The 16807-nt window shown below is 31.0% G+C and overlaps 1 protein-coding gene and 1 long non-coding RNA gene across 2 annotated transcripts in view; one reads left to right on the top strand and one right to left on the bottom strand.

Annotated features, from left to right (window-relative positions):
* Positions 1 to 16807, bottom strand: part of LOC139490978 (uncharacterized) — an 81402-nt gene that overhangs the window by 5392 nt on the left and 59203 nt on the right. Inside the window, exons 28-39 of the mRNA XM_071278163.1 lie at positions 14172 to 14350; positions 9751 to 9913; positions 9310 to 9500; positions 8886 to 8969; positions 7856 to 8009; positions 5967 to 6127; positions 4994 to 5138; positions 3981 to 4255; positions 3102 to 3252; positions 2454 to 2614; positions 1503 to 1662; positions 571 to 737 (exon numbers count right to left, since the gene is read on the bottom strand). Coding sequence (XP_071134264.1) covers positions 571 to 737; positions 1503 to 1662; positions 2454 to 2614; positions 3102 to 3252; positions 3981 to 4255; positions 4994 to 5138; positions 5967 to 6127; positions 7856 to 8009; positions 8886 to 8969; positions 9310 to 9500; positions 9751 to 9913; positions 14172 to 14350 — 1991 coding nt within the window. The remainder of the gene's footprint in view (positions 1 to 570; positions 738 to 1502; positions 1663 to 2453; positions 2615 to 3101; positions 3253 to 3980; positions 4256 to 4993; positions 5139 to 5966; positions 6128 to 7855; positions 8010 to 8885; positions 8970 to 9309; positions 9501 to 9750; positions 9914 to 14171; positions 14351 to 16807) is intronic.
* LOC139490995 (uncharacterized) lies at positions 12644 to 13464 on the top strand. Its single transcript, XR_011656443.1, has 2 exons — positions 12644 to 12809; positions 13253 to 13464. It is a non-coding gene; the product is annotated as an uncharacterized lncRNA (long non-coding RNA).

Genomic DNA, 16807 nt, shown 5'->3' with positions numbered 1-16807 from the left:
AGATATTTTTGTTTTTCTAGCTTGTATTTATTATGCCGTGGTGACAAAAAAGCAGATTTAGGTGTTGCGGCTTACTTTTGGGTTATCGAAAGGACACAAATACCCCATAAATAATATTCAGGAAGGATCTATGTGTTTCAATGACTGCGAAGAGTAAATATAAGCACTTCTTAACAATTTAACTTACAAATATGCAAATATTATGATTTAATTTTGTATCCAGGACTTTAAGTAAACTATGTATACTGTAAACTGTGAATTTATGCTGAGTCATCATATTTAAGGCCCAGGATTCTATCAATCTTCATTAAATATTTATAAAACTTCTTATTTGAGTTAATTTCTTTAAAATCTGTGAAATAAAGCAAATTTGGTTAAATTCTGAATGTTCCCCTTTTTCACCCTATCTATAAGTGGGTGTCCAATTTTAAACCAAAAAGACAGAAGAAAATTATACACCTAAACATATGGACAAATATGAACGCTTGTTGTATCATATGTATTAGAGATTTAATAGCAATAAAAAAATTCAGCAATATTAGATTAACAAACAAAGTAAACATATCATACTCATCAAATGTTCCCAGTACAGACATCCTTGTTGCTGTTACAGGCCTGATGTAATTAATATCTACATCAAAAACACCAGCATCAACCAGATACTTTAGTTTTGTTATCTCCCTTGACAATACAATATGGCTGTCATATCTCTTCTTTAGACTGAACCTAATAAAATCCTTAAATTAAAATATTGAAATTTCAAATACTATTGGTAACAACAGGTAATTTGTAATATCCACTTCAATAAAATCTATTTAGTTATAATTTCTTTGGAAGGATTGAGCAATGTTCTTACTCAAGCCATTATCATAAAAGTGTGAGGTTTAGCTAGCTATAAATCAGGTTTAATCCACCATTTTCTACATAAAAAAATGCATGTACCATTAGGAATATGACAGTTGTTATCCATAAGTTTGAATTGTTTGAGCTTTTGATTTTGCCATTTGATTCAGGACTTTCTGTTTTGAATTCTACTCAGAGTTTGGTATTTTTGTTATTTTACTTTTTGCAAAGATTTGTGTTCATTTGATCTATCAACAAAGAAAAATGTGTCAGTTATTCACCAAAGATCCATGATTAAACAGCTTTACCCTTCTTTGCTTCATTACTACACCCACATTGTGAGATTGCTGCAAATTACATTTTTACAATAATACAACCTCTTCTTATTTCTATATTAACAACCCCCCCATTAACAGTCAAGTCATGACCCATATTTAATGTGTTGTAAGGTACGATTTGTTTTATTTCATCCCTTTGAATATTGAAGCTATTGTTGTGTTGATAAATAATATTGTACTAAAGATATTTATAAAACTCCAAAAATTTCATGGAATACTTCCACACAATATTAAAACTTCTCCAGTAAACATTACCAGTGGAAAAAACATGACCCCCCCCCCTTATTTTAAAAATTCCATATTTCTTTAATAAAAGTTTACCTTCTCAATTGTTCTCACTTGGTAAGACTGTACTATTTCTCCCAACATGAAAACATTGATCTTTCTATTAAACAATGCTGATATCTGTGAATAACTAGCTAATCCACTGTTAACTATCGCATCAAAGTCTATACTTCTAAAATGTAATGTTATTTCAGCACTGAAAAATAATAAAATATATACAGGTTGTAAGAAAAATTGAAACAAAAGTTAAGTTTATGTATTTATGTTGAATCTCAGTTCACACAAGTAGTGGAAGCCTTGTTGTAATTGTCATACATTTCAAAGTTATCCCATACATATCCAACTGTAGTCCATGAACACAATAGTGTCAATGATAATTTTTCATTTAAGTATATGAGTTTTTAATTTTTTTAATAAATACAGTTGTGTCATTTTGGACATTGTGTCTGTCATTGGTGTTAAAAACGCTGTCATCATGATCAGAGGTGCATAACAATTTATTTGCTCCAGGCATCATTGTTTAAGGAGCACTGAGTTTGAACATAGTTATCATATATTTTAACAGGAGTATATGATAACCGATAATGATTATAAAAAAGAAGATGTGGTATCATTGCCAATGAGACAACTCTCCACAACAGACCATTAACACAGAAATTAAAAACTATAGGTCATCCTACTGTATGGGATGAATTCATTCAACAGATTGAACAATTCAAAGAAGGATAAACAGGAAGTATGAATCTAACCTATGTGAAAAGGTTTATAAAACTTTTCTTTGTCAGGCTACTGACCAGTAGTAATAGAGAAATGTGTTCAAAATAGGTTCATTCAGCATATTGATAAACTAGAAGTAAAATTAAAGAGGATGTCCTAAATAATATGTTGCTTATTTCAAACCATGCTCAAAAATATTTTCATTTATAATTTTGATGATCTTTGCAGAATGACTAGCACTAAAGAAATATACCTAAAATTTTAGCTTACTTTGTAAAATCTTCCATATGCCTTGGAACTAAATCTGTTGTTTTATTTGATGGACCAAAGTTAAATCCTGTTCTAAAATCCACTTGCTGCTGTAACATTTCAGCATATCTTTCTAGATATGGATATAAGGGACTGGTCTGTAGTTCAATGGTGACTCTTTCCTGATGTTCATCATATAAGATTAAAATACAAAATAAATGTAATATGAAAAAAATAATATAACTGCAAAACTATAAATGAGCTATATATTCTTAACACAGCAAGTGTTACAAGAATTGGATATTTTACAAGTTTCAGAATTTTGAAATAGGTTATAAAATTAAAGGATATTGTTCTATCATTTAACAACTGCTTAATGCCATCCACTAAGGTTCCTGGGGGTTTACATTTTTGAAAGTAAGATAAATGAAAACATCTGTCACAAATCCCTCAGTATATATATGCATTATATGGTTATATGCATGAAAACTAAGAACAAGTTTCAAAGTCAACAGACCAGGTCTGAGGAAGCAGGACCAAATTATTTGCGTACCAAATATCATTGACCTACTACAAGCGGCTCCAATTTCACTGACCTAATAAAATTCAGTACATGTCTGAACCTGATGCTAAACAGACATGAAATGCTATGATCCCTTGAATCAATACCTGTTGGATATGAACAGAATTAATTATGTGCTGTCCAGCAGGATGCAGTAACTGTAGAATCTTGTTGTACAATACAATCTCTGATTCTTTCTTTTCATCCAAAGTCAATGTCTGAGTTTGATTACATGGCAGAAGTACTTCATAAGTGAATCTACAAATATATCAAAAATATTTACATGTATTCTATATCTTTTTGTCAATTGTGACAATACTGAATGAGACACCTCATCTTATATCTACTTAATATGAGTAACAAGACAAGTGCCTCAAGTATAGCAGGATTTGCTTTCTCTTATGGAGCACCTAAGACACACCCCAGTTTTTTTGGTGGTTTTCATGTTGCTTAGTCTTTAGTTTTCTGGATTGATTCTCTTTTTGTTGTCTTTCAATTTTTACCATGGGATTGTCAGTTTCTCTCATCTTGAATATCCCCTTTGGTATCTTTGGCCCTTTTTTCCATTTGAAATAAATATAATGCATTCCGGTTTCAGATGAAGTTGATTTTTTCCAAGATTCTTAAAGAAAGAATTTGGAACTCTTATGTGCTATATATTTGCAGATAAAAAAAAACTGCGGTGAAGGGTGAAAATTGATGATCAACAATTAATAAGTTAGTCACAAAAAAAAACATTGTACAACCAGAGCCAATATTGTTAAAGGTTCCCTTTATGGAGTTGTAAGCTTTGTTTCACAGCAATAATATGAAGTATATGAAAAAAGTATCAGATGAATTAGTGGTATTTATAAAAGTGAGGAAAAAAACAGAACCTTCTGAACTGAGTTTTAGTTAATTCCTGGTGTTTCTTTCATGACTTTGATATTATCACCAAGAATTACTACATGTAAAAGACAACATACTTTATCCTTTGTTCAACTTACTTATCAGGATTGTTTACAGCTTTACAAAATTTAACATCCCATTTTCCATGCCAGAAACATTTTCTTTCCATTTTACAAATCTGAGTTGTTAGGTTACAAATGCTACAATCTATATTGCCATTCATGACAACATTATGTGGTGTTACTGGATTGCTCTGTGAATGGAATGTTAATCCACCAAGGTTTATAAATGTCTGTATTTTCTCTAAATCTTTATCCAAATCAATATGATGTGATAAGTTGTTGCTACTTTTAATATCAAAAATACTATAATTCTAAAAAAAAAAAAAAGTGAAATATATAGCAGTTGTAATAAATGCATATCAATATAAATAATGTATAAAAAAAGAAGATGTGGTATGATTGCCAATGAGACAACTATCCACAAAGACCAAAATGACACAGACATTAACAACTATAGGTCACCGTACAGTCTTCAACAATGAGCAAAGCCCATACCGCATAGTCAGCTATAAAAGGCCCCATAAGACAATGTAAAACAATTCAAACGAGAAAACTAACGGCCTTATTTATGTAAAAAAAATGAACGAAAAACAAATATGTAACACATAAACAAACGACAAGCACTGAATTACAAGCTCCTGACTTGGGACAGACACATGTATATGAACTGTGGATAAAGAAATGTCAGAAAAACTAACTAAAATTCAATTGAAGTCTGTAACATAGCCTTAAGCAGATCAAAATGTCTGTGCAAAAGGGTTAAAATCTAAACTTCCAATTAAATATTGCATTCTTTCAATTAAATATTGCCTTTGAGGAATGATTAATCAAATTAACTTCATTTTCAATACAAAGTCAAGCAAATACTGTTCACATACTTTTACACATTCTTGAAAGAACTGTAGAACAAAAAACATGAGTACTCTATTATGATGATAAACAAAATGGCCATACATGATGTCACACAGTAAAAGCAAATGCTTTTAAAAATAGATGGAATTATTCTCTTATATCTATTCATACAGATAATAAAAAGCCTGTTTCTTTACCAAAGTGAACCATTCATTGTCTATGCTCACGCCATCACTAAGAATTAATTGTAATCTCCTTGATAATTCTTTCATCCAATCCATTCTTTTATATATTGATAATTCTGTGAAATTGATGTTAGAAAATTCCAGTGCTACTGAAATACTGAAAAAAAGAAGATAAAATGTTAAATGTTGATTTCAAATTCTTAGTCTTTGCTAAACTAACAGTAGCAATGCTATAAAATAAACTAATAGTAGCAATGCTGTATAAATTTCAAAGTTTTCTGTTAAATTATGATATATCTGTTGAATGTTTTTTTCAAATGCTGCTAGGACTCTGCACTTCAAATGACTTCTGAATTTTGCAGTTGTCTGCATAGTTTTAAATACAATACAGTTTAGAATCTTTAACTAATCTTTTCTGGAGGTTACAGTCTGCTGAGATAATGCAAAACTATTTACTCTTCTCTTTCAGAAGACAGTCATCCTTGATGCAAATACTTTATTTTCTAGTGATCAGTTAGAATTCATGATTTCTGCTCACCCTGATCTTTGTGACTTTTATGTTTAACATGACTTTTTCACTTTAAGATGTCATGCCTTTCAAAAATACTTGAGTAAGTAAAGATCTATCAAATCAGTTAAGTTGATTAGAATATTTAAGGATAAAAGTTGCACATATGAACCACAAACATTCTTGCTAGCTACATATTTCAAAATTAAGGAGTTGATTTGAAGTCTATTAGAGGTAAAAGAGTTTAACATATAATCGTCAAACCAGACCAAGGACATTGTTATATGGTGTGACTACAGATTCATAAGTTTATGTATATTGCAAACTACTTTTATCAACCAAAATACAAATACATAAGCCATATTTTTTATACCCTAGTAAATAAAAATCAACCAAAAGTATACCGATAATACTTCTGCTTTAAAACTTTATCAAGTTTTTACAGAATCTCATAGAGTTCATATTATTTACATTTACCTTGTAAAATCATTGGTTGACCTTCCTAATAGAGTGTAATTGTTCAATGATATTTCTAACTTCTTGTCCTTCAACCACTGTTCGGTATCCTTGTACAAATCAGATAATGGCGGAGATCTGGAAGTGGCTTGCAGGTCAATGAAAATATGGTTAGGATTATCCTACAAAAGTAATTGTATTTTTTTTCAAAAGTTACTGACAGAATAATGACAATATAGCTAAGACTTTCCTGCAAAAGTAATGATATTTGATCTCAAAGTGGCTTGTAAGATTATTACTTATACAAAACAAGAAGAAAGAAAAAACTTTATGTAAACAAAAATTAATTAAGTTAAAAAACATATAATTTGATAAAATTTGTAAACTTTGATGAATAAATGCAGTTTCTGTAGTAATGATTTTTAATTTACATGCAATCTTTCTATATGAAGGGGGTATCAACCCATAGGATACCATGCACAAACTCCTGTGCTTTGCAAGAATGAGAAATTCTTGCTTCATACAATGCACCCATCATGATACAAAGGTAAAACCTGATAAGAAAGTCAATTCTAGCAAAAAACTGAAAGGACAGGTTAAACTTTTTTTACATTTTTTTGGGTAAAAGGTTTGAAACAAGAGGCTCTCAAGAGCCTGAATCGCTCACCTGGTAAACAATGCCTACGGCCATGTTTTTTGACGAAATAGAAAATAAAACACAAACTTTATTTTATACACCCTACTGATCATTCAAATGAAGTTTGGTTGAATTTAATTGAGTGGTTTTAGAGGAGAAGATTTTTTAAAGTTAGCAAATATGATGAACAAATTGTGAAAAATTGTCATTAAAGGACAATAACCCCTTAAGGGGTCAATTGACAATTTTGGTCATATTAACTTATTTGTAGATCGTACTTTGCTGATCATTTTTGCTGTTTACAGTTTATCTTTATTTATAATAATATTCAAGATAATGACCAAAAACTGCAAAATTTCCTTAAAATTACCAATTAAGTGGCAGCATCCCAACAATGGGTTGTTTGATTCATCTGAAAATTTCAGGGCTGATAGATCTTGACCTAATGAACATTTTTACCCCATGTCAGATTTGCTTTAAATGCTTTAGTTTTTGAGATATAAGCCAAAAACTGCATTTGACCCCTGTTCTATTTTAAGTAACGGCGGCCATTTTGGTTGGTTGGCCAGGTCACCGGACACAATTTTCAAACTAGATACCCCAATGATGGTTGTGGCCAAGTTTAGTTCAATTTGGCCCAGTAGTTTCAGAGGAGCAGATTTTTGTAAAAGATAACTAAGATTTATGAAAAATGGTTAAAAATTGACTATAAAGGGCAATAACTCCTAAAGGGGTCAACTGACCATTTCAGTCATGTTGACTTATTTTTAGGTCTTACTTTGCTGAACATTTTTGCTGTTTACAGTTTATCTCTACCTATAATAATATTCATGATAATAACCAAAAACAGCAAAATTTCCTTAAAATTTCCAATTCAGGGGCAGCAACCCAACAACGGGTTCTCCGATTCATCTGAAAATTTCAGGGCAGATAGATCTTGACCTGATAATCATTTTACCCCAGTCAGATTTGCTCTAAATGCTTCGGTTTTTGAGTTATAAGCCAAAAATTGCATTTGTCCCTATGTTCTATTTTTAGCAATGGCGACCATGTTTGTTGATAGATCAAAACTTCGGATACAATTTATAAACTAGATACCCTAAGGAACATTCAGCTAAAGTTTGGAAGTATTTGGCCTAGTAGTTTCAGAGGAGAAGATTCTTGAAATAGTTTACGATGACAGACGACGACAGACGACGGACGCCAAGTGATGGCATAAGCTCACTTGGCCCTTCGGGCCATGTGAGCTAAAAAAAGACCAGAGAAGGCATACCTTTTGATAATGAACAGAAGTAACAACACTTGACAATGTCTTTGTTTTTAAGTATTTGGTGATATGTTGTGTTGTTTTGGACAACAATTGGTTCCTCTCTGGGTCTGTCAGCTTTCTGATGTCTATACAGGGGAAAACAACATTGATGATCTTCCTACAAGGAAATAGTACCATTATATAATTTTGAAAATTTGTTGTGAAAAAAAATAATTCTTCATACATTTTACTGTCTCCGTATAGGTTACATAACTGACTATCTTATGTTGGTACATGCACAACCATCCAATAAAAGAGACAGAAATAACCTTGAAAGCTTACAAAATAAATTAGCTACTATAAACAATCTCTAATTGTTTTTTAGTAAATGAGTAACATTGGTTGACCATGAGTGGATCAGCATAAAACGACATCTTCAAACAATCAGTTCTTGATGTTATAACATAAGCTTTGTAACATTTGGAAATTGTGAGAAATTGCACAAAAAAAGAAGTAATCTATAAATCAAACCAATTATGCCACACACAAAATTTGACAAAAACCAACTGTTTTTTTTTTTATCAAAATAGAATTTTCGACAATCTGCTAAGCTTTTGCAAATGTTCCTGTTTAAATTTTTTACCATTGATTAACTTAGAAAGGCAGACCAAAAATAAACGTCAGAAACATTGGGGAACAGTGAATAGAACAACTGATGGACAGACTGTCCTTAAAGTTAATGTTGACAGCCTAATAATTACCTTATTCCTTCTTCAGAGTAAATGAGTATTGGATGGAGCGTCACTGATGAGTCTTTTGTTGACGAAAAGCGCGTCTGGTGTATATTCAAAATTTAGTCCTGGTATCTATGATAAGTTAAACATAAAATGAGGGTCATCCTTTTCTCTTCTCCTATTAATTTTCAATAGGATTAAAAATCATTATAAGCTTAAGTATATAGCTTTTCTAAATCAATTGAAAATCATTAGTTAAGATGGTTTGTTTTAATACCAATTGATTTTTATCATTTTATGCTATTCAATGTTTAAGTTACCTTTCTGGAAAAACTACATCAGATAAACACTTTCCTGTATTTGACCAATCACAGCCTGGGATAATGCTGCAAGTACTCTGTGTTCTAAAAATAATCAGATTTACTTATTCATATACGTTCTAAGGTGAATATATATATATATAATCCTGGGATGATGCATCTAAAAAAACAGCTAAGAATGATTCTTTTTTGTGAGGAAATACTGTGTCAATAACCACAGTATTGTCTCCAACTAAAATTTACTAACAACTTCAGGATTGCCCTTCTGTCCTTATAATTAATAAATGTGTTCCCTTGTTTCCATTTTCCTTGCCCAAATATTCAATACACATTTGATCTTCTAATCAGGCAAAATAGTTTCATATACCTTTTCAAAAGTTTATAACAATTAAAGCAGTTTGAAAATATTTACCATAATGCTTACCCTTCATCACAGCTCCTAGGACATATATGATCAAAACTGCCAATAAAGAAAACATATTTGACATCATAAGTCTGATCAAAGATTGTGACATTGACCTGGCCATTTGTGACAGCCTTCTGTAAAATGTCATACTCTGACCTAAGATCTATACTGTTGTCATAGCTACTGTCCACAGAAAATGTCACTTCATCCTGAAAATATATGTATACTGCTAGTAAAACATGGGCAATCTATGACAGATTATAAACTTTACATCATTCTATCTAGTTTTAAAAAGAAAAAAATATTTATAAAACTTTCGTTGTCCTTTATAAAAAAAAATGAAGGGCAAAGAATCCATATAATCAGCATCTAGATCGATGTTACCATCCAGCAATTTACACCAAAATCAAAAATGAACTTAATAAAATTGAATGAAAATTTGAAAGTATTAATAATTACCATACTAAATTTTATGTCTCTGATACTTTTAACAATTTGGGGTCTGAGGTATGATTTGGCCACTTCTATGACAGCATGTGTAATTTCTTCTCTTCCATCAAGTGGATGGTCTTGTATCAAACTATCAGCATTAAATCCGTCTAAGGTTAATGCTATATACATACTGCAAAAAATAAAATAGTATTCTCATATTCTATTGGAAATGAGAAGAAGCTCTCATTATGTGTAAATCAATCCCCTAAATAATAGAAATAGTTACTTAACCCTCTTGCTGCCGAGTTTTTTTCTTGCTTTGTCGCGCCAAAAGCATCTTGATGTTTCATATCTGTGACGTTGCAAAACTTGTGCCTCTCTGTAGAACAGCACTTTCCCGCCATCCATAATTTTTCCCACATCAATGTAGTACTCGTAATTATGAAAAGGGATGTATAAGTAATTCTATGAAAATTATTGCTCTAAGATAGTTATAAACAATTTTTTTATTGCAACATTATTTAAAATACAAGTTTTAACATTGAAATGTTTTTTTTTAATCTATCTTGTCGTCAAAAAAAGTGAAAATAATATACCCATTGCTACTAGTTTTATAGGCGATTTTGTTTATCTTTGTCAAGTGAAATGCATTAATGATTCTTAACCACCTCTAAAATCTTGTTTTCCGATTAGCTTAGTAAACCTTGTTATAATTGATAAATACCGTAAAAAATCTCTCAAATAACTATATAACAAAACAACGGCACCCAGTGAAAATATAAATAAAAACAGAGCGTGTACAAATAAAAATAAATAAAAAATCAGAGCACCCGATTCTATGAACTTCTTCTGGTTGTAAAGTATCAAATGTGTCAGATTAAAATTTTCATTTCAAGCCATGTTTTGGTAGGTCGAGGAAATGATTTTTATAAATATTATTATCCATATTCATTTTGATTACTTTTGAATCATGTTTATCATTATTTTATTGCTCAAATTTTTTGAGAGTAGGAATAAAAGACCCAAAGAAAAAAAATGTGAAAGCATAAAAATATAGTATATATACCAATACACATAATTAACAGCGCCTGGTGATGTTTTATAGCCTGACCGGTTTCGGTCCAAAAAGGACCTTCATCAGAGGCAGAATGGTGGATTAATGTTTGCACCCTATTTATATAGATATGGTAACCGGCGGTTGAGAGGTAACCGGCGGTTGAGAGTTAACCGGCGGTTTAGATTTATAAATAAGGTGCAAACATTAATCCACCATTCTGCCTCTGATGAAGGTCCTTTTTGGACCGAAACCGGTCAGGCTATAAAACATCACCAGGCGCTGTTAATTATGTGTATTGGTATATATACTATATTTTTATGCTTTCACATTTCTCTCACTGATACACATAGTTAATATGGCTTCTACTAACAAAAGCTCCATTTGGAGTTAATGTGTTTAGAGTCTTCTTATGTCAGTACACCTTTCCTATATTGCCTATTGTTAGATCAGTGTTCCCATGATGAAAAGGGTTTAAAATGAATTGAAATATTGTATGTTAATACAAGTATATCGGTTAACATATGTGTACTTTTGCCAAAAAATAATCCTAACTGAAAATTCAATCGCAGCATTCGAAGAAGCCTAAAGAAATATTCCAGTTCTCTAAAATAAAGCGTGTACATGCATTGTGAATAATTATAGTTCACAGATCAAGTATTATAACAGTTACCTTTTTTATGATTAATTATTTGAAAAGTGATTATCATATGTGATATTCGATTGAAAGATGTATGAAAATAACGTTTAACAGATTTCTGGAAAGTAGGCAACATTTAACATGAAAATGATGAACTAGATAATTAGTAAACACGTTAAATAAGTTGGCATTATAGTACTAACAAGCTTATGACCCTGCATCAGTTGTTGACATCCGTTTTAAGTATACTTATAATGCATTTTATTGAGGTCGCTTCTTTCCATCCAAAATCGTCCACTTGGCGCCATCTTTTGACGTTGTCAGTGCCCCTCATTATTGTGATGTTACCATGGACCTTTGACGTTCTACACAATCAACAAGATTGTTGTGTAAAAGCCATAAATGTCCCCTTGGCAGCAAGCAGGTTAATATGAGTATTTAGTCATACATATCTTTTGAGTAAAAGTGGTTCATAATCTTGCCTAATAATCCCATCCCTAGATTTTCCATGCAGTTCAACTTTTTCCATGATAAAATGATGGAAAATGATGGAAATTGCGTTTTTTTCCATAAATTTCCATGGAATTTCATGGAAAAATAATCCATCTCAGATGGAAAACTTATATGTGTTACTTATTTCATCATTTTCCATGATAAGATGGAAAACTTTCCATGGAATTCCATGGAAAAATACTTTTTGGATGGAAAATGGGATGGAAAGTAGACTAATAAAACTTTGTAGATGGAAAAGAGGATGGAAAGTGGACTTAGAATATTTTTGAGATGGAAAAGAGGATGGAATCTTGACTTAGAATATTTTTAACATGGAAAAATTATAGAATCTTAACTTAAAATATTTTTGAGATGGAAAGTCATGGAAAAAATGTACACAAATTACATACATTAATTCTTTATCATCAATTAGACTGTGAAAGAAATGTAAAGTGCCATCTGGTTTTCATTGGTCTTTGTGTAGAAGACAAGAAGTGATATGACCATACAGTGTGAGGCCAAATGTAGGGTAGAACATGAATTCATACATTTTTGTGCAATTATTATTACACTCAATATAAAAATGGTAAATAAACAATAAATGGATAATCTTTTATTAAAGTATATATAAAATATCCAAGATATAGGTAAATAACAGTATTCAATTGGGGCTCTTTTAAAAGAAATCAGATAACTCCTCATACATCCCCCAACACATTGAAAATTTAAACTTGCAACGGATATGCAGGTAACAAACAAAGATGTCTTCTCTCCTGAACAAAATGCAAAATTTATATTGGACTTAGATTAAATAGTTCCAAATAGTTCTTGACATCGAATAGTGCAGATTTATTCTCTGATGACTTGCATTGACTGTTGGATTTAGGAGCATATTTTTTGGTAAGTACACTGAATTAGATTCTACCATTTTGAGTGTGTGCAAGCTCCTTTAGTTCAACATAACAACATCATGAAAACACCTATAGTAGATTTTTCACTTATAATTATAATGATTGGGTATTAAGACAAGACAAACTGTGTATGGTGTATTATAATAACTAATAATCCACTAATGAAGTAATTTGGTTATAAAATTTAAGATCCGTTGAAATTGGTTGCCAATGAGAAATAGATCCATAAAAGTAAAAAAAAGTGTATCTTTACAGCAAACTGCAGATCAACACTAAGTTCTAAATATATATTGAAAATACCAATGAAGACATTTATATACAATAATTATGAAAAAAAATTATTTAGGACAAAGACTAAAGTGGTTAACCATTATTAATAATGTCATTATTTAAAGAATATCTCTTTATTTATAACAGTAAAATTATTTTTAGGTATCATGAGGAAGAAATGAAACTCCAATAAAATGGTTAATGCTGTTCTACGAGATGGATCTACTGAAGCCTGGTGTTGACATAAGTGACATTTATAACCTTAATTTCTTGATATAAAGGCAGTGCAAACATATACCAATATTGAAAGTTTTTGCTTGTTTATTGTATTTATCATAATACATCAAATGAGTTTGAATTAAAGGTTAAAATGATGGTTGAGTCTATTGCTTATTACTGACCATTGCAAGACTCAAAAGACCTTACCAACCGAAAAAAAGCATGGAACCTAGTTTTTTTTACCTACATTATTACAGATACGGTTAAACAGGGTATATTGTCAAAAGGTTAATTTGGGCAATTCATTTTAAATGAAAACGATGGAAATATTTCCATGGAATTCCATGGAAAAAGAAATTCTATGTAATATATTTTCATGGAATTCCATGGAAAAACATCATGGAAAATATTTTCCATGGAATTCCATGGAAAATGTTTCAGATGGAAATATTATTAATTCCTTTTTTTCTCTTTTTATTTTCCATGGATTTCCATGGAAAACAGGTTCCAATACTCCATGGAATTCCATGAAGTTTTCCATGATAGATGATGGAAAATCTAGGGATGGGTTGTCACACAGAAAAGAAAACAAATATTTTCCAGCACCTGAGAGTGTGAGACAGAATAAAAAAATCTTAGAGAAACAGATTCTACCAGACAAACATATTCTTGAACTATATCTTTAAATTTTATATTTTTTTTCAACTCTTTACAATCAAACCATTCATATATAAAACAATCTGTAATCCTAACTTTTATAATAATCTCCAATAATGAAATAAAATCTTACTCACTGTGAAGGTAGAATCTATATATATATTTTTTAATTTGATGACAGCACACAAACATATATGAGAATTACTTTGAAAACTGTTGGTATGCAACAGGATGTCCCACCATTTGGTATCTAGTCCCATTTACTGAAACATTTTGTCTATCTTCTATTAGCTGTTGTATATCCCACCAGATCTCTGACACAGAAGGGGAAGTAACTCTACCTTGTAATACAATCTGGATTTGTCTCCCTATTAGTGTACTGTCCTGTGAAAAATCAAAGCAAACATGTATTTAATACTGGGGGAAATCTACTAATCCTTTCAAGAAGTTTAGTTAACCAAATCATATGTGCTGTCAACTATTAAAGTCAATGTGAACTATGCTTATATTCACAATTTTTATAAAAGTCTGATGGACATTTTATTATATGTAAAGTGTATGTAAAGTTTGAGCAGCAGCTACCAAGATTACTAAACATTGAAACTAGAGGGTCCAAGGACCCTGTGTCGCTCACCTGATATTTTTATTTACAATTGATGCATGATAAATGCAACTGTTGTTACCTGTCGTTTAGTTTCAGAGATATAATACTAAAAAGTGCATTTGAAACCTGTTTTATTTCAGCCATGTGGGCAGGCAGGGTCATCATACACAGTGGTCCCTGGATATCCTAGTGGTGATTTAAACCAAGTTTGTTGTTTAAATTTGAGTTGTTTCAAGGGAGAATTTTGTAAAATTTATCTAACGAGAAATGCAAAGTAATGAAAAAGTTGTGAAGTTGTTTTGCTGTTGCGCAACCCCCTGCTCCCCCTTTGCCAAAAAAAACAAAAAGGTAATAAAAAATTATCATATAAGGGCAATCTATCCTATTAATGATTTCTGCAAAATTCAGTTGATTGTGCAAGGGTTGTATAGCCAGCTGAGGTCGTTAAAAACTCTCTTTTGTTGTTGCAGATAGATCTTGACCTGATAAACAATTTTACCACATGTCAGATTTGCTCTAAATGCTTTGGTTTTTGAGTGATAAGCCAAAAACTGTATTTTACCCCTATGTTCTATTTTTAGCCATGGCGACCATCTTGGTTGGTTGGGCGGGTCATCGGACACAATTTTTAAACTAGATACCCGAATGATGATTGTGGCCAAGTTTGGTTTAATTTGGCCCATTAGTTTCAGAGGAGAAGATTTTTGTAAAAGATAACCAAGATAATTTACAACCAGGTGCTCCGCAGGGCGCAGCTTTATACGACCGCAGAGGTCGAACCCTGAACAGTTGGGGCAAGTATGGACAAAACATTCAAGCGTGATACAGCTCTGAATTTGGATTGTGATCAAATTTTTGACATAACATGTTTTTTTTTACACAAAACAAATGTCAAGATTTTACAAATCAATTAAAGATTTCTTCTTCAAACTTATTTAAATCTAAAATTAAATAGTTGACACAGCATAGGTTTCTGACACAGAATGAATGTGGTCTAATGAACTTAAAAAAATTTTTTTTGCCTTTGAGCAATTCACTATGCTGTTGAATATTAATCCACTCAAAAAAATGTTTGAAGAAATTTTCTTTTTATTTATGAAATCTGAAATGAGAAAAATTTAACCCCCCCCATTTTTTTTTCACATCCCCGTTTCCCTTTTTCCAAAACTGATATCAATTCAAATTTCTAATGGAGTTTGCAACAATAACTACTCTTTTAAATACATCATAAAATAATATTAAAATGTAAAATAAAGTGCTTGTTATCACTGAATGGTAAAGATTGGTTGGTAGTAAAAGTGAATATACATTGTTTATTGTATAAAACAATAAAAAAAAACTTCATCAGCAACATTTTATATTGGCAAATTTCCAATGAAGTTATTTACATAAAGTTATTGGCAAATAAAAATAGAAAATGACATCATAGTCATGTCTGGCAAATGTCCAACATACATTATCTAAAAACATTTTAGATAAGATAAGGAAAAAAAGCTTCATCAGCAACATTTTATATTGGCAAATTTCCAATGAAGTTATTTACATAAAGTTATTGGCAAATAAAAATAGAAAAGGACATCATAGTCATGTCTGGCAAATTTCCAACATATATTATCAACTACTATTCTATACAAAGAAAGATAACTCCAATTGAAAATTAATTGCTATTGCACAATATTGTGCAATTAGATATTTCTTGCTATTGTGCAATACTGTGCAATTGAAAATTTCTTGCTATTGCACAATACTTGATATGGAATCCTGATTTGGACCAACTTGAAAACTGGGCCCATAATCAAAAATCAAAGTACATGTTTAGATAAAGCATATCAAATAAGCCCAAGAATTTAATTTTTGTTAAAATCAAACTTAGTTTAATTTTGGACCCTTTGGACCTTAATGTAGACCAATTTGAAAACTGGACCAAAAATTAAGAATCTACATACACAGTTAGATTTGGCATATCAAAGAACCCATTTATTCAATTTTTGATGAAATCAAACAAAGTTTAATTTTGGACCCCCATTTGGACCAACTTGAAAACTAGGCCAATAATTAAAAATCTAAGTACATTTTTAAATTCAGCATATCAAAGAACCCCAAGGATTCAATTTTTGTTAAAATCAAACTAAGATTAATTTTGGACCCTTTGGACCTTAATGTAGATCAATTTGAAAATGGGACAAAAAATTAAGAATCTACATACATAGTTAGATTTGGCATATCAAAGAACCCCA

This window comes from Mytilus edulis, chromosome 1 (genome assembly GCF_963676685.1).
Source record: "Mytilus edulis chromosome 1, xbMytEdul2.2, whole genome shotgun sequence".
Lineage (NCBI taxonomy): Eukaryota > Metazoa > Mollusca > Bivalvia > Mytilida > Mytilidae > Mytilus > Mytilus edulis.
The sequence above is the reverse complement of the archived record's forward strand: the minus strand, read 5'-3'. Positions and strand labels throughout refer to the sequence as shown.